This window comes from Jaculus jaculus, chromosome 1, assembly GCF_020740685.1.
Source record: "Jaculus jaculus isolate mJacJac1 chromosome 1, mJacJac1.mat.Y.cur, whole genome shotgun sequence".
NCBI lineage: Eukaryota > Metazoa > Chordata > Mammalia > Rodentia > Dipodidae > Jaculus > Jaculus jaculus.
In genome coordinates, this window is record NC_059102.1 from 238,986,168 (window position 1) to 239,007,621 (window position 21,454).

Consider the following 21,454-nt stretch of genomic DNA (forward strand, 5'->3'; position numbering starts at 1 on the left):
CTGGGCCTACCCTTCACCGCTTCCCACCCCGCTAGAGAAAGGCCACCCAGCCGTCCCGAACTCCCCATGTCTCCTCCTTCCTCGCTGTCTGGCGGGGTTCGTTGGAAAGCAGGTCGTGCCCGAGACGCGCACACGTCCGAGCCGAGGCCTAACTCTCGCCCACCTGCTGCAGCGGCTTAAGCGCAGAGGGACCGGTCATCTGGGCTTCCCTGCGACCTGGGCGTAAGGCATCCGTAGGCTTTCCCGGGAATCTTAATTCCGGGTCTCCAACTCGCCCTGAATACCCCGGGTCAGAAGGGAGAAGTCGACGAGGAGTGAGTGGGTGACGAACCAGCCCGGAGCCCAGTTTCCCGGAGAACAAGACATCCTCCTCCAACTTCACTCTCTGCACCAGCGAAGACAGCTCCCGAGCGATCGCCCAAGCGCAGTCCGCCGCCCCGTTCCCTTTGTGCCACCGAGCGGCCCGACACGCTACCGGGGCCGTTTTGCGACGCGACTGCCGCTCCGCCCCGACTTAGCCGGGGAGGAAAGTTGGAAGAGATCGGGCGCGCTTGGGATGTGATTGTCATCCTGGGGCCGGCGCTCGCGAGTCTGAGAAAGAGAGGGAGAAGGAGGAGAGCTGGGGAGAGAAGAGGGGGGAGGCGAAGGCAAGGGGGGCCGCGGAGGAGAGGCGGGCGCTGGGGAGGGGCGAGGGGGAGCGCCAGCGAGCGGGAGAGGGAGCCGGGGAGGAAGAGGGAGAGGGCGAGGCGCGCCTGGCGGCCGGGTTGGCTGCGGCCGCCCAGAGGCTCCTGCCGGTCCTCCCACCGACTACACCCCGGGAAGGCGGAGCTTCGCGCGCGCACAAGGCGTCAGAATCCTCAATTTCCAACTTAGCATCTTGGCAGGACCTTTGCGAAGCCAAAAGCAGAGCCCCCCGGTGCAAAGAGCGAGGGGGGAGGAAAAAAGAGAGAAAGCAGCCAGGGAGGGGAGGGGGGGAAAAAGCCTAGGCCGGGCCAGCGGGGCGAGCAGAGGAGCGGGCGCGGCGGTCGCAGCCGGAGGCGCGCGGGAAGCCAACCGGGAGGCGCCGCGGGCTGGAGCCCAGGAGCCGGGGGCTCGAAGAGCGGCGGCCCCGGGCAGCCAAGAGGCCAGGTGCCCGCCCGCTCGCCCTCGCAGGGCGCCGCCCGGCTCGTTGGCGGCCGCAGCGCGGCGCGCCCCATGCCCGTGTGTGGCCATGTCCTACCCGCAGGGCTACTTGTACCAGCCGTCCGCCTCGCTGGCGCTCTACTCGTGCCCGGCGTACAGCACCAGCGTCATCTCGGGGCCCCGCACGGATGAGCTCGGCCGCTCTTCTTCGGGCTCCGCGTTCTCGCCCTACGCTGGCTCCACCGCCTTCACGGCGCCCTCGCCGGGCTACAACTCGCACCTCCAGTACGGCGCGGATCCCGCGGCCGCCGCCGCCGCCGCCTTCTCCTCGTACGTGGTGAGTGAGCCGGCCCGGTCCGCGGTGGACGCGGGCAGCCGAGGCCAGGCCAGCTGGCGGGGGACGAGGGGGTACATGGGCCTAGACGCCACCGGCGGTCTCACCGGCCGAGCTTCGCGTTCCCAGCAAACTTGCGCGATCGTCTCGCTGGGCTGCGGGCTTCGGGCGCTGGAGTTGCTGGGTCCAGAGCCGAGTCTTGCTGGGATCGCTGTGCTGGTGAGAAGGGTTTTGAAGGGGAGAGGTCGTCGCAATTAAAGAGCAACATTTGGTTCAAACATTAAGCGGTGGGCTGACCTGCAAATTTTTCTTTTGGGGGTTTTGCTATTTTGGAAAAGTAGTTCAAAGAAATAGACCCGAAATCCGAACAGAAGCTTGCTAAATCTATGTAAATGTGTTTGGCCTCGCCTTTAATTAATCCTCCAAAATGTTGCAAATCCGTAATCCTATCTTCCCAATCCGATTTGGAGGTATTAAATTTCTGAAAAGTCGACCGAGCTGCGGTGCATCCGGGATTTTTCGGCCGGGTGCACTTTCTGGAAAAGCGCAATGGCTTCGGTTCGGGATAGTGGTTTTGGATGGTCGGCGTGCAGGATAAAGCTTAGCTTGCCGTTTGCGTTTCTTTGAGGATTGAACTAAGGGAAAACAAAGATCGAGCCTTGACTTCCCTTGTTGTGCGCCTTCACGTCTACCATGCCACCGTCCTGGCGCGGAGCGCTGCCCGCTCGGGCTGCCCAGGCCTCTGTGCGAATCGGTGGGCCGGGCCGCGGAGGCCAGATCTGTGCACGGGGCACCGACATTCCGCGGCAGATGGGGCCTCCAGGGCGGCGCTAGACCCTGGATAGCTCCAGGGGTCACCGACACACTAGACTTAGTTAGGAATTGGGGGACCTGCTGCCTTCTGAAGAGGGGGGAGGGGTGCTCTTGGATCTGAAGCGGCCAGCTCAGCCCCAGGGGAAGCTGGAGTGCGGCCTCACTAGCGAGCCAACTGCAGGACGCTGGGCAAGTGTGTTTCAGCCTTTCAGGTGGCAAGAGAGTCCAAGGTCCACACTTAACCTTCTGTCCGCCTGTCCTCTGCAGGGTTCTCCCTACGACCACACTCCCGGCATGGCTGGTTCCTTGGGGTACCACCCTTACGCAGCGCCCCTAGGCTCGTACCCTTATGGGGACCCCGCGTACCGGAAGAACGCCACCCGAGACGCCACAGCCACACTCAAGGCCTGGCTCAACGAGCACCGCAAGAACCCGTACCCCACCAAGGGCGAGAAGATTATGCTGGCCATCATCACCAAGATGACCCTCACCCAGGTGTCCACCTGGTTCGCCAACGCGCGCCGGCGGCTCAAGAAGGAGAACAAGATGACGTGGACGCCGCGGAACCGGAGCGAGGACGAGGAGGAAGAGGAGAACATCGACCTGGAGAAGAACGACGAGGACGAGCCCCAGAAGCCAGAGGACAAGGTCGACGCCGAGGGTCCTGAAGCAGGTTGGTGGACGTGGGAAAGGGTTTGTTGATCAGGACTCAAAAAAAAAAAAAAAAAAAAAAGGCGAAGGGGGCCTGGAGGGGGCGCGCACGGGTCCTGGAGGTGGGGGCAAGGGTCGCCCGCTGCCTTAGCGTGCTGGTGAGAACGTGGGCCCGACCTCCTGGCCTGGGCTGGCCGGGCCGCCTGACAGTCTGGGTTTCGTCCACAGGAGGAGCAGAGCCGAAGGCGGCCGCAGGCTGCGATCGGCTGCAGGGGCCTCCCAGCCCCGTCGGCAAGGAGACAGAAAGCAGCCTCAGCGACTCGGATTTTAAGGAGCCGCCTTCCGAGGGCCGCCACGACGCGCTGCCCCGGCCCCCGCGCGCCGGCGGGCCCTCCCCAGCTGGGTCCGCCGCAGCGCGGCTGGCGGAGGACGCGGCCGCTCATTACCCCGCGGGCGCGCCGGCGCCCGGCCCGCACCCATCCGCGGGTGAGCTGCCCCCTGGCCCCGGCGGGCCCTCAGTCATCCACTCGCCGCCGCCACCGCCGCCTCCGGCCGTGCTAGCCAAACCCAAACTGTGGTCCCTGGCAGAGATCGCCACATCTTCGGACAAGGTCAAGGACGGGGGTGGTGGGAGCGAGGGCTCTCCATGCCCACCGTGTCCCGGGCCCGTAGGCGGGCAAGCCCTAGGAGGCAGTCGCGCCTCGCCAGCCCCGGCGCCGTCAGGCTCACCCTCTGCGCAGTGTCCCTTTCCCGGCGGGACAGTGCTGTCCCGGCCTCTCTACTACACCGCGCCCTTCTATCCCGGCTACACGAACTATGGCTCCTTTGGACACCTTCATGGCCACCCGGGGCCGGGGCCAGGCCCCACAACCGGTCCTGGCTCTCATTTCAATGGATTAAACCAGACGGTGTTGAATCGAGCGGACGCTTTGGCTAAAGACCCGAAAATATTGCGGAGCCAGTCTCAGCTAGACCTGTGCAAAGACTCTCCCTATGAATTGAAGAAAGGTATGTCCGACATTTAACGCGGGTGCGTCGCTCCCGGACTTTCCTAATTTATTAAAAACATGGCCTTGGCAGTTATTTTTCCATCACCAAGAGTGAGACACACATACACAGAGAATAAACAACCCCTTCTATTCAGAAGTTTATAGTTTATGGAGATGGATGGCATAAAAATGTAAACATCTCCACACACACACACACACACACACACACACAGTATGTCTTAACCAACCGAAAAGGAAAAAAAAAATTAAAAAGAGGATTTGTATTAAAGCTTATTCTGTATATTTAATGTAGCATTTTTGTATTTAAATTGATAATTCAATATCTTTGAAGTAAATTATGAAATCAAGACACCTGTACAGGCATTTAATGTTTTTTTTGTAATATAAATATATACATTTGTGTTTCCCCCTCAAACTGTTTCATAGTTTAAAAATACAAGTTTAATTTAATTTTTTACACCTATTGATTTTTTTCTGGGTATGAGCTAAAATATTATTACAGAAAGGAAACAGGTTATACTCTTAGATTTAAAAAGTAAGAGAAACTGCAGCCGTCTTTGTAAAATGCAAAATATTTAATTAAAAGAGATTTTAACATAATCAGAGCCACTCATTAATTTTTTGAAGCCTCAATAAACTGTCCATTGCCTTGGTCCAAAGGTGCGGCTGTAACTTTTTTCGAAGTGGGGTAATGAAAGGGGCTGCGTGCAGTTCCTGTGTGTGATTAGGTACAACAGCTCCTGGAAGTGACCCTGCTGGAGAAAGCAGATTTGATTCCTGACGCGGGCTACTTGGGGGAGATTGTACCCTGGAGGAGGGAGAAGAGGCCCAAGTGTGTGCCCAGAAGGGAGAAAAGATGGCAAAGCAAGACAGAGACACGCACCACCCGAGCGCCATCGCTTAACCTAATTACTTCCAATCTGTGTCGTGTTTTATGCAAAGCAATCAGCTGTTGAACTTTGCTAATGAGTTCGATTTTATGCCGGATTTGGCCCTTATTACTATTTCAAAAAGGTGCTGCTGGCTAATGCGGGCGGGGAGTGTTAGGGGATGCCAAGTGGGAAGGCTTTCCCATCACTGTCGTCTCTACCCCTTCAAAATTGGGCATTGATCTCTTCTTCGGATTTGATTAAATCAATGAACGTTCCATCCGCGACCATGCTGTTGGCGGGCGGTTCGGTGGGTGCCAGCGCAGCCTCCCAGCAAGGGGCTGCAAAACCGGCCTCGCGACGGTTCCCCCCTTTCACAGGTAGGTGTCACACTTGCCCTGAATTTCGAGCCTGCACTTTACAGAGTTGGAGATGGGAGAGTGGGCGGAAGAGGGGTGGGGGTAGGAGAGAGCGCCACAGTCACTTGGGGCAGAGAGCTAAGACCCCATGGGATCTGGATATCCCCCCGCCCCTTTTTGGACAAGTGTCTTCAGAAGCTTGAGTCCATTTGCGGATAAGGAGGTCGTTATAGACTTGATGAGGCTTGTCTTCCACTTAGCACTTTCCCCAGCTCAGGTTCACGAGAACATGTAGCTGGCTACAGAAGTGTTTTGAAGGCTTTATTTTCGCTTTTAGTCGGGCATATTTCATCTCAAAATGCAGGATGCATCGCAGTACTAAATGAGCAAGAGAAATCACCCTGTTCCCTGGGCTGGCCAGCCCTGTTTCCCGAGGGCTGCAGCTCCATGTTGTTATGGAGTCCCTGTCCAGTTCACTTCGTGGGAAATTTTCGCAGACACGTTTGGGGCTGGGTAGAGAAGGGTGCCGTACAGCAAAAACACCCCGATGAGATGAATTAATTTGCTTTATTAAACCCCAGCCCGACTGTTGATGTGTTTCTACAGAACTCCGGCTTCATTAGGCTGAACCAAATTACACATATTTGCATTCTACTCGATTACTTTAACCTACTCGGTGTTTAAAGCGTACCCCAAAGTTACACCGGAGTTGTTGGTCTTACTTTTTAGTTTTTGTTTTTTAACCTGCAAGGGGGTTCCTTTCTTTCACTCATTTGAATTTAAACAAGTTTGAAAGACGCATTAGCCAGACAACAGTAGTGGAAATCAGAGTTTAGGGAGAAAATTCACGCAGGGCAAATGATTTTAAAGCTGGTGGCGTGAATGATTAAATATGTATGAGGCAGTCGTATTTTATTTTGTCCATTTAATTATAAATGATTTTTTAAACAATTGAATTCCAGAGATGACTTGCCCTGCCGCCGCCCCCCCCCCTTGAGCCGCCTCTACGCCCCCTCCCCCAGCCTGGCTCACAGTCAGCTTCTCAAGGCTGAATACGCAACCCCAGGAGTCGTCTCTTGTGAAAAGTAGGGAGAATAAGCCAGCCCCCACCCCTTCTCTGAAGGGAAAGACTAAGTCGACGCGGAGGGGTTTTGGAAGCACTGGTTCTAAACCCTGCCCAATTTTCTTTTTAAATGAAAAGTACAGGCGTTCTGGCGTTCCGGGGATATGCAAATGATGCGGCGCGGCCTCCCCGGTCGGCCCGCGAAGGCTGGGGCTCCCGCCGAATGCCCGCGGGGCTGCCGCCTGGGAACGGGAACCGCGCGCCGGGACTGCGAGGCCTTTTTTCCCCTCCGACGGGCGGCGGGAGGAGGGTCCCGGCGGGGCAGCGGTTGCGGCCCTGGATGGCTGTCCCTCGCCCGCATCTTTCCCCAGCTTGGCCTCTGGAGTGTACTGTGCCTGCGTTATTTGTCTCCTGCACCAGGCCCCAACAGAAGTCTGCGGTTTCCTTCTCTCCAGAACTCGGTTTCGGTGGCCAGTGGTTTTTCTGGTGTCTACAGACTTTGTCATTGTGGAGGTGGCCTGCCAGGCAGATCTGGGTTTGAGAAACAGTTTCTGCCTGGAATCCCAGAAGTAGTTGTGGGTCTAGGACTCCCATGTCCCTGGACCTCCATTTTGTCGCCTCTGCGGCCATCTGGGTAGCGGGCATCTTAGAGGCGGGGTGTGTTGGTGGGTGGGGGTACCTTGTGTAAGTGCCTGGGTCGGGGTTTGTCCGCAGAATTGCACCAGGGCGAGCTCAAGTTGCGTGCAAGAGACAGTAGTGCTTAAGACACCTAGGAGCTGAAGTTGCACGGGGCGGACCACCTGCGCCCCGCCCAGCCAGTCTCCCACACTGAGGGACACCTAGCTTGACACTAAGGGACTAAGTGGAGCAACAAGGGTCGTGGGAGAACCGCGTGGCGTCTCTGCAGGAGCGCTCCATGGATTTCTCGCTTACTCCTAGGTACCAGCCCACTGAGTTCAAGGGGTTGGGTAGTGCAAGAGAAGGAATAGCCCCTTGAACTCCCGAGGGTGCACACAAGGGCCTTGAGAGACTGGGAGTGAGTAAGCCTTTTCGGTCCTGCTCCCAGACTTCTGGTACCAGGCCCAGGAGAGAAAAAAAAAATGGACCCCCTGCTCAGGTGTGGGTCCAGCTTGAGAGGCCTCTTACTGTGCAAACCCCCTTCGGGGGCCACTCGTTCATCTTGACGTGTGCAGCTCTTGGGGTTTGAGAGGAAAGGTCTTGGGCTTCACGCCAGGTCTCCCAGCTCACCTGGTCCCCAACAAGTAGTTGCCAACTCTTGGTAGAGGCAAGAAACTGCTCGCTTGCAAAGCTCCCAAAGTGAAAGGAGCCGCACTGCTCTCCCGAGCGAGTCCGGCTCAGATGCATTTCAGGAAGGGCGCCGCCTACTGGTCCCCAGAGCCAAGGGGTTCGCGGGGAGAGGGAACTGGGCCCAAGGCGGACCGGTCCCCAGCTCCAGCAAGGTCTTAGCTCCACTCTTAAGCTGGACAACCTCACCAGCCCAGTGTCCTGGACCCTGGACTCCGCCGGGGGCTTGGGGAAGCAGGGCCTTTGACTAACCCGGCTTTAACCCTACGGATTCCCCCCGACACAGCTTTCCTACAATTTCAAAAGCCAGGCAGCCCGCCACCTAGGAATGTTCGGGCGACTAAGTAGCCTGTGAGTAGAAGGCTGGTCCACTTCAGGTGCAGGCACTACGGCAGGGCCCTTCAGGTTCGCGTCCTGGACCCACACGGGCTTGTGTGTGTGGCTTAGCATTTTGGGAATGGGACTCCCTGAGACTCCGCTTTTTGGCCTTTGGGTGGACATTATAAAAGAGGAGAGGCAAAGAACACAGAATTCCTCTCGCATTGCTTTCAACTCTCGACGTGGTCAAGTTTGCTGGGCACTCATTGCCGCGTGCACTCGCCCGAGCGGGAAGCGCTGTCTGGTCCCTGGGCTCTTGTTCAGGTGCAGGGCTGGGGGCGGCGGCGGGGGCGGGGGGTGTTGGGAAGCAGAACTCGCCCTAGGCCAGGATCTGCCCAACCCTCGCGGCTCTTCAGTGGAACTGGACTGAAATCGTGCGGGGCTGGAACCCTGCCTCCCTCCCTTCGCCTTCCACTAGCCAGAGCTTCGGGACGGTCCCTAGACCCACCCTGATGGTCTCCCTCCCAAACAAGGCCAGACCCGCTCTCCTTTTCGTTTTCTGCATAAATGTAACCTGGGACCCCGGGCAATAGGCGGGCCCAGACTGTGGCCTAACAAGAATGCCTCGGGTGGGGAAAAGGAGGCAGGCCGTAGCTCTAACCGGCCCACCCCTCAGGGGCACTTGGGGGGTGGGGGTCTCCCACCTCGCGTAGGCCACAACTCCCAAACCCTGGGTCCCCCGAGGCCTCCCGCCTGGCAGCGCTGGGTTCCCGGCGCCCACAAGAGGCCAGCGCGCCTAGACGTCACTTTCCCAGAGAAAATCTGCTTTTATTTGCTTGGAGCAAACCCCAGGCTCTCTGCGCTCCCGCCTGATGGATGCAAATGTAAAAGTGCACTTATTTAATTGGATCAGGCCCCAAGATAAAAGAGATAAACGGCTCCCCGTTTGCTAACTTATTTTCCGAGGCATGCAGCGCCGCGTGGGGGGAAGCTAATGAAGGAGCTATAGCTGCCTGCCCGTGGCTCAGCGCTCCAGCTCTCCGCGGCCGTGGCGTGACGACCGGCCGCCGTGCGCGGCCTTCGTCCCAGCGTCGCCGACCTTTGCATGCCTTGGTGGGGTTCCTCCGGGACCCTCTGTACGACCAGGCTGGGAAGGCGAGAAGGCTGAGCTCTGGCGTCCTGCTTGCAACAACCCCCACCCTCCGTGTGAGCACCACGTTCTTCACTTTGCTATTCCCTTCTTTCTCATCCAACTTCAGTGCTTGGATCAGCCTCGCTGAGCGCATTCCACGGAAGGAAGACTCTCCTTTCTTCCCCTGGGGCTCCTCTTCCTCCCCAGGTGGCGCTTTCCGAGAGATGGGGCAGGGGCCCAGAGAAGGCCAGGCTCGCCTCTCCTGCCTCCAAGCTCTAGCAGAGCCACTCTCGACACGGACGAAGCTCCGTTTCTGTTTCCATGCGGCCTTCCTTTGGAGTCGTGGCTCTCTTCCAGAACCCGCAGGGATTTCTGGATCAATTCCTCCTTTACAGATGCTGTGATACTCAATAATTTCAAGGAGTCAGGGAGCCTGGACAACCAGATATCAGGGTTAGAAAGGGTTGTCAGGCTCTTCTCTCCTCAGGGATACACCGCACCTCAGCGTCAGCTGCATCCTGAGGCGCCTTGAGGTCGCCTCCCAATTTTGGATGCCAGCCTTCTTTAAAAGTTTCTCTTTGGTTCAGAAAGGCTGGAGCGAGATGGGGGAGCTGAACACGGGAGGGAGGGATGTCAAGGAACGGGGGAAAGAAGGGTTCCCTCTAAGCGGAGTAGCCCCCAGAAGCCCGGCTTGGCTAGAGAACCGGGTCCAGAGAGGCCAGGCTGGGCAGGATGGACAGTGTGGACATGGCCCGTCCCAATTCGCTGATGGATGGGCTTGTCAGGAGAGCTCTGTGCGCCGAGCACTTACCTCGCTAAACTGAAATTACTGTCTTTTCAGGGGCTAATTTGTGTAACTCCCATGGAGGGGCCTGGAGGGGGCTTGATGAGGCATAAAATGATGATTAATGAATTTATTGGCCGCTGCTCATCAAACAAGAGCTTCAGAGCGCGCGTCCACACCCGCGGCCTGGCGGCGGCGCTCAACCCGACAAGCTAGCTCGGTTTCTGAGCCTCCGCACCCGGCAAGGTTTCTCCAAGTGGCCGACGCCGAACGCTTTGCTTAGCTCGCATCCTGGCCGCTTCCTGCGGGCAGTCCTCGTGCACGTATTTCAGGAGTAGGGGGGAATCCGGACCCGGTAGAGGGATGCAGTTTCTAGCTGGCCGCCGTCGCCCCCTGCAGGCAGACTGTTCAAGTCTGGAGACCGCCCTGGGGCCCACTGGGGAAGAAGCCAGGACACAAGGAGGTGGAGACTTCTCTATGGTGTGACTGTGGAGCCCAAGGCAGCAAGGCGCTGTGAACGTGGATGGTGGTTCAGAGACGTTACAGCTACTGGATGGGTGCTTGGGCAGCTGTGGTTCAATTGCATCTCCAGGAAGGTCCCAGTAACCGGTCTGAGTCTCCACACTCTCACTTGAAAAAGGAGCACCCTTAGGGCATGGCATCAACATAGTTAATAAGATCATGTTCTCTTAGAGACTGGGAGATGCTAGCCCAGCCTTGGGGTGAAGTCAGAGGTGGGAGATGGGGCAGGATCCTGCCAGCATAGTTGTTCCTTCTCACTTCTGGCCAATGTCATTCCTGGGAGTTTGATGGGGATTGTGGAGTGACTCTGGAAAGCAGTTAGACCCTCCAGTGGCCAGCTGAGGCTGACCTTGAAGAGCTAACAGAAGCAAAGCGGCCTTGCATCTCTGTTTCAGGGTAGTTGATGGGCTCTTCCCACACTTGACTATCCCTTTGCCTGCAGGCTCCTTGTAGAATCCATCCACACGAACCTTTTGTGGCACTTTCCTGGTCTCAGTCAAGAGCCTGCAGTCTGCATCGCTTCGAAGTTCAGCTTGGATTCTTACCTCCAGATCCAACTCCCTAACTACCTACCTCCCACCCCATCCCCACTGTCCCTTCCAAATCTCTCAATAAGACGCCCTATCTTTTCTTCCAGGACATCCTGTCTTGCTTGGAAGGGAAGGCAGGAGAGTCTTTGGTACTATTGCTTCGGGGTGTGCTTACACTAGCCTTTTTGCTAGTGCAGCTATGCTTGTCTCTTCTGTCCTTCCTCCAAGCACTATTAATTGAGCATCTATAATGGACCAAGGATGCAGTGGAAGCCAAACAAAGCCCCTGCCCTTTGGCAGCGTTCACTTTAGAGGGAAAAACAGTAGCTCAACAAATAAATGGTGATGGCTTTCCACAGTGTACTGGTGATGAGGGGCCTAGGAAAAATTAAATGGGTAACAGCTGATGAGGGAGTCTGGGAAGCCCCCAAGGAAGGTGGTATGTGAGCTGAGACCTGAAAGAGGCTAGGGAACTGGCCAAAATGCTGGGGATATTTGGAGGAAGAGAGTTCTCAGTGGAAGGAATAGCAAACGTAAATTTCCTGAAGCAGGAACAGGTTCAAGGGACACCTTTGAGGGAGACAATGAGGTCTGGGCAGAGCCAGGGACAGTGTATATAGGACTTTGTAGGTCCTGCTGATGTCTTTGGCATTTGTGATGAGAGAAAGGGAGGAAGTGGGGAGGGTTTTAAAGAACTAATTCATGGTTTAAAGGCATTTTGGTATGAGCTGAGCTTCTAGGAGGACAGCAGTGGGAGCTGGACTGGGTTAGACAGCAGATGGAGAAGGCTAAGGGAGGAATACCCCTCGGACCAGCGTGGCATTTAGAGGTTAAGAGAAGTGGCCAGGTTTGAAGGTTTTAAAGGTAGTGTCAACAGGCTTTGCTGATGGGCTGTGGCAGATAAGGAAAGGAGGGAAGTTTTGGATAGCCCAGGAGAATAGTGGTGCCATTTGCTGAGATGTCAAACATCGAAGGAGGAACAGGGATTTCTTTATCAGGGTGGAAGGAAGTCATTATTTTTTGACATGACCTCTCAAACCCTTTGGCTTATAGTAACTGTAATGGATATGCTGGGTTGCCAGTGACAAGGTACCTTAAACGGTCAGGGAAAGATGCTTGTGTTCAGAGAAGTTTCAAAGGGCATCATCTCCTGAAACCATAGAGCTTAGCTTTCTCTGACCGTATCACCCCTTTCTTTCCTGTCTTTTTATTCCCATGTAGAAGTGCTGGTTTGGGAGGTACACACAACATATCCAAGCTCATACAGTGAGTTCACTGAGAAAGCCCCAGCCCCAGCCCAGGTCTCCTAGCTCCTGGCTTGAGTAGTCCTCTCCTGCCTCAACCAAGCTACGTTCTCCAGGAGATCTGTATCTTAACAGAGAACTCTCAGAAACAAAATGCCTTAACAGAGAGAAATGCATTTATAATGGCAGAATCTCAGACACGGTGACAGGCTGTCAAGGGAGATATTTTTAGGCTGGGCTGGGAAACATCTTAGCTCTCATCAAACGTGGCTGGCGGAAGGCTGCCTCCTCAGGACTCCGTGTGTGAAGTACAGATGAGGGAGAAGCCAGAATGCGCCATCTCTCCCTGAGACTCAACAACAAGGAGGGACTGCAGCTGTTTTCTTGCCAGCGAGTGTTGTCTGCTCCGAGTAATCGCTGTCTGAAAAGGGGCTGCTCATTTCTCCCATTGGACGTGACTTCTGCCCGCCCACAATTACCTCACGTCACAGAAGCAAAAATTAATATTCCTTTGCCCATCACCTCACAGAGCAAATCCCATAAACAAAGATTTGAGTTGGGGCCAAGGCTGTAAGTCATGAATCTTTCAAGTAGTTATTTTGAATTTTTGACACTCAGCTTGACACTCCCCCCCCCCACCCCATGCTTTTCTGTATGGTCGTCAGCCTGGGGAATTTTCTTTTCTTTTCTTTTTTTTTCTATAAACTATCAGTGGCTTTGTCCCCGAGGGAACCCACAGGCCGTTAGGAACAGTGTCTCAACATATTTCAAGCAGAGTCAGGCATCAGTTAGCTCCATATTCTAAATACCCTCATGGTTCCAAAATGTTTCAAACACCTTTCTAGCTAACACTATTTGACATCATCAGACTTGCCACACAGTTGCTTCTGAGGGTTTTCTTTAGGTGCAAGCCACAAGGGTTTCTTTGTGTTGTCTGTTTGTTTTGCTCACCCTGTATTCTTATGGTGTCTCTACACTGGGATCCTGGAGTGATCAGTAGCTCCTGGATCTCCCCCCCGCCCCATGCTCTTGTGCACAGCAGTCACTGGTAACTGAGGACCAGTTCCCCTGGATCCCAAGAGTTGACTCATGGCCACATGGAGAAAAGGGCTCATTTGGACTAGCCCCATCTCCGCTCATGTGAAGAAGATAGAAAAAAAAAAAACAAAAAACAAAAAAAACATGGGCTTGCCTTATTTTGGTGGATGGAGCTATTTTTCCTCCAAAGATTTTTTATTTTTATTTTATTTTATATTGGCTTTTGAATTTGCTCTTTCAGTCTGGCAAAGGTACCGGAAAAACGTTTGAGAAGCTTCTACTGGGTTTAAGTGAACCCTTTGTTGGCTTTGAGCTCCTCCAGCCTCGTTCTGACCCCATCATCCAAATACATTTCCTGGTCTCTCACTTTTGGCACTGGTGTGGGCACAATCATTTCCTTCAAATGCTGTTACCACATGCTTTTTTTCCTTCCCCCCACCCCCGAGGTAGGGTCTCACTCTAGCTCAGGCTGACCTGGATTTCACTATGTAGTCTCATGGTGACCTTGAACTCACAGCAATCTTTCTACCTCTGCCTCCCAAGTGCTGGGATTAAAGGCTTACACCACCACACCTGGCCCCATATACTTATTTTGAGAGGAATATTTGGGGGTGGTAGAGATGGTTCAGTGGTTAAGCAAAGCCTACTGGCCTGGATTAAATTCCCCAGGCCATCCATGTAAAGTCAGACAGGCATTCATTTGCAGGCAAGAGACCCTGCCAAGCATGCACACACATGTACACACACACACACACACACACACACACAATTTTTTAAAAGAAAAGGAACGCTTGTATGGCTACTATGACTGAAGCAAAAGACATTGATAACAACAACAACCAACAATGAACTTATTACTCCTTGCTCTCCTTTTATTGAAGGCAACTAGCAGCTTTCAGAGACTGCTTGCACCTAAGGGCTCATCCAATCCTATTGCTTTTTTAAAAAGTTCTTTTTAAAATATATTTTTAAAATATTTTAGTTATATTTGAGAGAGAGAGAGAGAGAGAATGGGCACGCCAAGGCCTCTAGCCACTGCAAACAAACTCCAGATATATGTGCCACCTTGTGCATCTGGCTTTATGTGGGTCCTGGTGAATTGAACCTGGGTCCTCAGGCTTTGCAGGCAAGCACCTTAACCATTAAGCCATCTCTCCAGCCCTTGAAAGATTTTCATAGACACAGTACTGAGACTCAAACTCAGGCCTTGAGCATTCCAGGCAAGTGCTCCAGCATTGTGCTATACCCTCAGGCCTTCCCTTCCCATGTGATACAGTGTTGTCTCTATTGTCCAGGCTGACTTGGAACTCCTGGGGGTCAGATACCCTCTTGCTTCAGCCTCCTGAATAGCTGAGATGATAGGCATGCCATTACACAAGCCTCAGACGTGTTCTTACCATACTTTGGGAAACAAACTCAGCACCTTTTACAGATATAGAAACCAAGGACATGAGAGATCAAGCAACTTGCTTAACACAACACAGCCAGAGCTTGGGACAGCTGCTTCTCTTGAGCATGTTGCTTCTGATAGCTCAGCAGCTTCCTCTGAGAGCTCTTTGTTAATAACTTCCTTGCAATCCCATCCACATTCCAGGTTGAGCTTCAGGGGAGACAGGACTCATAAGGAGAAAAACTTGCTGAGCTTGGGCCCCTCCTACCCCCTGGACTGTGGTGTCATCCCCTGTCTCTGTCTGGGAGCCACTCTTTGGGGGTGAAAGACCAAAGCCAACAACTGAACATGCTCACTGACTCCAGGAAGGCCTTGATCTATCTTGCCTTTTGCAGGGGGAAGAGAGGGATTAGAGCTCCAGCAATGAGAGAAAAAAAAAAAAAAAAAACAAACAACAAAAACTGTGAAGCTGGCTAGGGTCAGTGGTTCTGGGAACCCCAGAGTGAGCACAAGCACCCAGATACCTGTACTTCCTTCTAAGAAGGTTTGCTTGGCTCCTTACCTTCAGCTCTTCACAAATGAGCTCTTTACAGCTTCCCCTTGCTGCAGTCAGCCAGGGTGGCCTGTGACCACTGGTTAGTATTGCCAAGAAGGGGCTGCAATGTCATAAAGTCAACATCCCACCATACCTCCTTGTCTGTGTCTCTCTCACTCTCTCTTTCCTGTGTGGGGACCAGGTAAGCCTGTGTATACCTGACTTGGCAGGTCATCCATGTCCCTCAGTGGAGCTCCAGCTGCAGCTGGCTAAGTGTCCAAGACCTTTATTTCCACCCCCCACCCTTGCTCTAAGTCACACATCTGACTACAACTCCAATATACATCTTCAACTTGAGGGACCACATGCAACTCCAATTTAAAATGCCCCAAATAGAAGCCACCTTCCCCAGCCTCAGGTCAGCCTCTCCCCAGCAGAGATACTTTAGAAACTCAGACACCTCTCTTTTCCCTGTATCTCATTTGCATTCATTCCTAAGCCCCTGGATCCTTTGGAGAGGTCTTCTTCCGTTTAATCCTCTGCACAGCTCTGAGCCTTGTCTTCTGTGCCATGAACTACAGCATGTCCTCCTCAAGGTCTCCATGTTCCCAGTGGTCACTGCTGCATCAGTGCAGAGCACATGGGCTGCTTTTCTGGGTGCTCAGCAAGTGCTGATGAGAATGAAGGCAACGGTGTGGATTCCAAGCCAGCACATTTGTTTGTGCTTTCCCAAAGAGTGTGTCATGAACTTAGAAAGAGCTCAGGAGCTAGCCTTATGTGGCTTCAAACCCTGACCACCTGCCTTCTGTTGTTTGGGGCATGCTGGAGGTACAGGCGAAGTGCCCCAACACCTGGTCCTATGGTGATGTGAAGTGCTCTAGAGTTCTCCTGACAGAACCCCTTCCCTATCTAGGCCACATTGTAGCCTGCAGCCTCATGTATTAAGTTCATCTATCTCTGTGGATGTGGGTATCTGTCTGTAAGATGGGAGGTCATAACAGGACCCATCAGAAGGTAAATGAGACCAGGTGTCCAAAGCACATAACTGCTTTGCAGTAAATGCTGGTGGAGAGCTAGAGAGATGGCTAGACAGCTAAAGCACTTGCCTGCAAAACCTAAGGACCCAGGCTTGATTCCCCAGGACCCACATATGCCAGATGTACAAGGTGGTGCATGTATCTGGAGTTGGTTCACAGTGGCTAGTCTCTCTCTCTCTCTACATATATATGAGATATATATATATATATCCATCTTTCTCTTTCTCTCTCAAATAAATAAAATATTTTTCAAAAAATGTTGGTTGGAACCATTAGTGCCCAATAAAAATGGTCTTTTAGGGTGGAAAAATGACTGCATCTAAGAATTTCTCAAATCATGTAGTGTTTTCCCCTATTCTTCACTAGTTCACATCTTTTTTGCTGACCTACCATGTTTAAGATGTCTTCAGTTAAAAAAATAAAAAGAAAAACTTATTTTAAAAATTACTCCTTAGAACATTATTTCATTACTTAAACTTGCTGCTGACTCATCTGTCCCTTGGTAGCTGAGCTTTTCTTTACCAATAACTTTAATTACATCAATCACTCATTCCCTAAACAGCTGAATAATGAAAACTCCCAGAGGTGACACCATGAACTTCTGTCACACAAGCAGGGACTTGTGGCTGCAAAGATGGTTTTTCTTTACTTTTCTTCTTCTTCTTCTTTTTTTTTTTAAACAGCATTCATTACTTCAAAAGGAAGAATAGGTTTAGTTCTTGTGATTTACTATCTGTTGGTCCAGCTCCCTATCTAAAGCTAGCATCTTTGTAGTAGGAGGAAACGACAGTTCATAACTTCTTAAATCCAGTCGCATTTGTTTCATCTTCTGACATTTCTAAGTCATGAGTCCCAAGTTTGCCTCGAGGCTGAAACACATGATACTTGAGAGTTCCAACACCAATTCCTTTGCTGAAAGCTGCTAATTGCACAGTTCAAGAGTTAAGATGTTACCTAAACAATTATCTTGTTAGCAAGAATAATAGCTGCCTTATTAAACTCTCAGTACATGCCAGTTATCATAGTAAAGTTTTGCATACATGGCCTCAGCAGAGCTTCAACAAACACTGGGGAATAGGCACTATTATTGTCCCTGTTTTATAGATGAAACTAAGACTCTACTGAAAGGTTTGAAAGGTGTCAAAGGAAGGGAAGAGCCTGGGAAGGTCTCGGTTATTCTCTATGCCTAGGCCTGAGCCAGGATAGAGTGGTCGGCTGTTTTTGCCTCTTTAAGCACAAGTTGTTGTCCTGGATTGTCATGGTATAGAGCTCCAGGGCGTGGATCACGTACCCACTGAGCTTGAAATATTATTTCGTTCTTCACGGAATCAGTGACTATGAGTTTGGAAAGTTGGCAGGGATGAGCATCTTTTAGATCCCTGTGTGCTATCTTCTCTCTCCTGCAAGCTCTGGTCCTCCCATAGTGGACTGTGACATCAGCCTCCTAATAGGTTCCGGTCTCCAGGCCATGCCTATAACTTTCACCTGCATGCTCCTAGCTTGCTAGCTTGGAGACAGAGGTGCGTTAGAAGGTTGCAAACTGCACTTGTTCTGTTCCTTGAAGCCCTCCACTTGTCTGACTCATGTCCCAAGGCTCCTTGTGTTGGTGTCACTCTTCCTAAACAGCCCCAGCCTAGCCCCTCTGTCACATTGCTCTCTCTCCCTGCCACTCTTCTAAGCCACCTGCGCTGCAGACACTCCCCTAGAAGCGTCTCCCAGTGGTCCAGCCTGTGCTGTGCCCTTGGGACAGCAGCTGAGCAAAGGCAACGCCATGCAGGGGAACCCAGGTTTGCATCTCACTCTGCCCCGGGTCAGCTGTGTGACGATGTGCAGGTGGCCCAGGCCCTCGGAGCCCGTCCCACTCCAATGAAAATGACACATGCATCCTAGCTGGTGCTGGGCAGAGCATGGGCATGTCTCGAGAATGTCTTAGGATGTGCTCTTTACGGTGCTGTCTGTTGAGCCAGGCATACCCACTGGTCACCTATTGAGTGACTGCCCATATGTAAGGTGGAAAACAAGATTGTTCTAGAAAACATAGCCTTGTCTGCTCTGATCTTTGCATGCATGTTCCTGTGCATATGTGGATCTGACACTAGGCTCTTTGTGGCCCATTTTGTCCTGAGCTTGTGCCAGGATGTTTGTATTAACGTGGCCAGTGGTAGGGCCAGGGTATAAACGTGCATAGCAAGCATGGGGCCTTAGGTTTGGTCACCAGCATGACCACATAGAAACAACTAAATACCCAAACCCAAACCAACCAACCAAACAAACAAAAAAGACCCCATGCAGGCTGCTTGCAGAGTGCCTGTATGTAAGTGAGCCATCTACTCACTTGGTGAGTATCATGCCGGGCCTTGAACCCAGGTCCTTAGGTATGCTAGCTAGGCAAGTGCTCTACCAGTAAGCTATATCCTCCTCTTCCTCTGCCCCACCAGGGTCAGTGGCCTTTATTACTCTGCCCCACCCCAAACAACTATTAATTTATCTGGGCCATTTATTCTTCTACACAATATTTCACCTTGTTATCTATACACTTTCTGGACCAGACATGTGATGGGTGCTGAGAAGGAATAAAATGCAAGATCTACCTGGGGTATTCCTGAAGATTGTTTGGAGGGAATTGACAAGCCAGGGGTCTTGCCTTAAATGGAGGCTGGGAGACAGATGAGAACAGTGCTCCCTGGGCCCCTGCTCAGGCCAGGGGACAGAGCAGGCTGCAGGAGGGGGGCATATCTGCACACCTGCCCCGTAGTGAAACTTTCTCCATTCCTATGGAGGGGGTGGTTCCCGAATACCTCTGACTCTGGTCATTACTAGGTTCTATCATTTCCTGTGGGATAGCTATTGATGATCCAGAACATTCTGAGACTAAGAGCTTGGAGTCAAGCTGCCCGAGCTCCTGGCCTTCCAATTTCCCCCTGTCCACCCCTCCCCCATTTTTGCCTATCTTAGCAAGTGGCACCCAAGAGTCAGCTAGATTTATCTGTGTTCTCCAAGCTGTCCTCTCTAGTATCCATATTTGCTGGATGACATCTCTTCCGTGTGTGTGTGTGTGTGTGTGTGTGCACACTTATGCTTGTGCACTGGATTTCCACGGTGACCCAGACTCTTTTAACCTCTTTTAACCTCCCCTATGGCTCCTGGCTCTAATTGTTTACCCTGCAGTTGATTTTTAAGGGTGGATTGCATAGGTGCTGATGCCTAAGATATCCAGTGGCTCTCTGTTGCTTGTGTACAAGGCCCACAGCCTCCTAACTCTCAAGGTCCTTCCAGCTGGATGATGTAAACATTTAAAGTGTCTTTTGCTACCTGTCCTCTAGACCTTTGCACATTCCTCTGCTTGGGTCTTCTTATAGTCAGCCTCTATGTAGAGAAAGTTCTGTGTTTAAAGCACTCTTTTTTTCAAGAAAAAAAATTAATCAATTTATTTATTTATTTATGAGAATGATAAAGAGAGAGAGAGAGAGAGAGTGCACCAGGGCCTGTAAGCATGTGTCACCTTGTGCATCTGGCTTATGTGGGTCCTGGGGAACAGAACCTGAGTCCTTAGGCTTTGTAGGCAAGTGCCTTAACCACTAAGCTATCTCTTCAGCCCCAAAGCACCCTCTTGTTTCTTTTTCATGGAGAATATTTATTTGTATCTGTTCTTCTCAATCAGACATAGTACACAGCAAAGCTAATAGGATAAACACAAGCTATTTTTCTGCTGTACAGTGATTCCAATGGAAATTGAAATTCCTGGTCCTATGAAAAAGAACAGTTGATAGCAGATCTGATTGTCACTACCCCATGCACAACCTGCTTCTTAAACTAAGTTACATGTGTGTTTACTTGTCAAAGTACAAGAATCTTCAGCAATCTCCTTCCACTTGTTGTTCCATGTTCTATTAAAATTTCCACGACTAAAGAGTCATTATTCTTTTTAAAGTTAGTTTCCATTTTACTTTATCACTGAAACTCTGGTTTTTTTTTTTAATTTAATTTATTAGTTTTCATTTCAGTGAATACAGGCAGTTTGGTACCATTATTTAGGCTCATCTGTGATCTACCCCCTCCCAATAGACCCTCCTTGTTAATGCAAATGGGTCGTGCATTGTGGAGTTAGCCCCCAGTTATTAGTATGATAAATGTCTCTGCAAATCATGACCCAACATGTAACTCTGACATTCTTTCCGCCCCCTCTTCCGTAAGATTTCCCTGAGCCATGTTGGGTTCATTTTTGGTCTGCTTCAGTGCTGAGGTGTTGGGGGCCTCTGAGGCTTTGGCTCTCTGATTTGGTAGGAGTTGATTTTTCTCTGTGTTGATCTCCTTCCCCTTTGTGCTGGTATCCGGTTCACAGGAAAACATCACCCTTGCTTATTTCGCCAGTTGTCCTTAGTTTCAGTTGGGCCCCTTTTGAGGTATGTTGGGGCAGCTCTTTTCTTAGGATCTGCATCTATCTGGAAAAGAGAAGCAGATTCTCCAATGGAGAGTAAGTTAGCACCCGGAAAATTGAGATAACACTTACTTTTTTGATAGACAGTTTGATAGGTGTAGGCCCTCTTATACCCCGTGATTGATGGTAGCTTGATATTGTAGAGTGGGCTTGTGTTTGGGTGTGGTTCTGACTTGTTTCCAAGCTCCAGCTAAGGGTCTAGTACCACTGAGTGGATCAGTTAGCCAAATCAAGAGCAATTGATTCCTCACCATGGCTGTGTACCACTATTGCACTTGTGTGGGCATCACATCCGGTTATTTGTTGCTAATTAGGTTAAACAATGTGTTGCTTGGACAGATCTTGGTCATTTCCCCCAGTCGCCTATGTAGCACCTTCTGGCACTAGACATGCTGACTGTCTGGGGACTGACTCTCTCCTGGCTTCCAGCCATGTCATTCCATTTTACGCGTCAGCTGCGTATGGAGTCTTCAGCAATAGGGTCTTACCACTGGCCTTTGGTGGGTCATCAAGTACTCTGACAGAAGTCTGTCATTGTTTGGGGAAACCTTGTAGGTTTCTCTGATCAAAAGCTCATTGTGGATGGTAGGCCCAAGCTGGAAGTGGGGGTTACAGGTCAGTGTCCACTAAGAAATTGAGGAAAAAGATAACTAATATACAAGAGTTAGAGAGGAGAGAGATAGAGGGGAGAGGGGGAGAGGGAGGGAGGGAAGATGTAGGAGATTTAGGTCAGTCTTGATCCTACCCTCTCCAGTGTCTTGTGGTTCAGGTGTTTCCTGTAAGGGTCTAGTGAAGGTTCAGCCATTTGGTCTGTCTTTTAGGAAGTAGAATTTTATGGTACCATTGCCATTTGGGTCCGGATTACTGTTTTCCACCCTTTGATTCCCTCCCCGCCCTCCCATCCACCTTATTGTCTAGTCCATGAGGTGCTTGCTGGGTATGTAAGGCATCTTGGGCAGA

The 21,454-nt window shown here is 51.8% G+C and overlaps 1 protein-coding gene across 1 annotated transcript; it reads left to right on the forward strand.

Moving 5' to 3' along the window:
* The first annotated feature begins 1,189 nt into the window (after nucleotides 1-1,189).
* Irx5 (iroquois homeobox 5) lies at nucleotides 1,190-4,584 on the forward strand. Its single transcript, XM_004664862.2, has 3 exons — nucleotides 1,190-1,459; nucleotides 2,537-2,942; nucleotides 3,149-4,584. Exons 1-3 carry the CDS (start codon nucleotides 1,211-1,213, stop codon nucleotides 3,943-3,945), a joined length of 1,452 nt encoding a protein of 483 aa, XP_004664919.2. The 5' UTR covers nucleotides 1,190-1,210; the 3' UTR covers nucleotides 3,946-4,584.
* The last annotated feature ends 16,870 nt before the right edge of the window (nucleotides 4,585-21,454 follow it).

What these genes read in the sequence shown, in the direction of transcription:
- Irx5 (XM_004664862.2), top strand. Translation starts at nt 1,211, where the DNA reads ATGTCCTACCCGCAGGGCTACTTGTACCAGCCGTCCGCCTCGCTGGCG. An exon ending in CCGCCTTCTCCTCGTACGTG is followed by an intron (nt 1,460 to 2,536) that starts GTGAGTGAGCCG and finishes TGTCCTCTGCAG; the next exon opens with GGTTCTCCCTACGACCACAC. An exon ending in CGCCGAGGGTCCTGAAGCAG is followed by an intron (nt 2,943 to 3,148) that starts GTTGGTGGACGT and finishes TTTCGTCCACAG; the next exon opens with GAGGAGCAGAGCCGAAGGCG.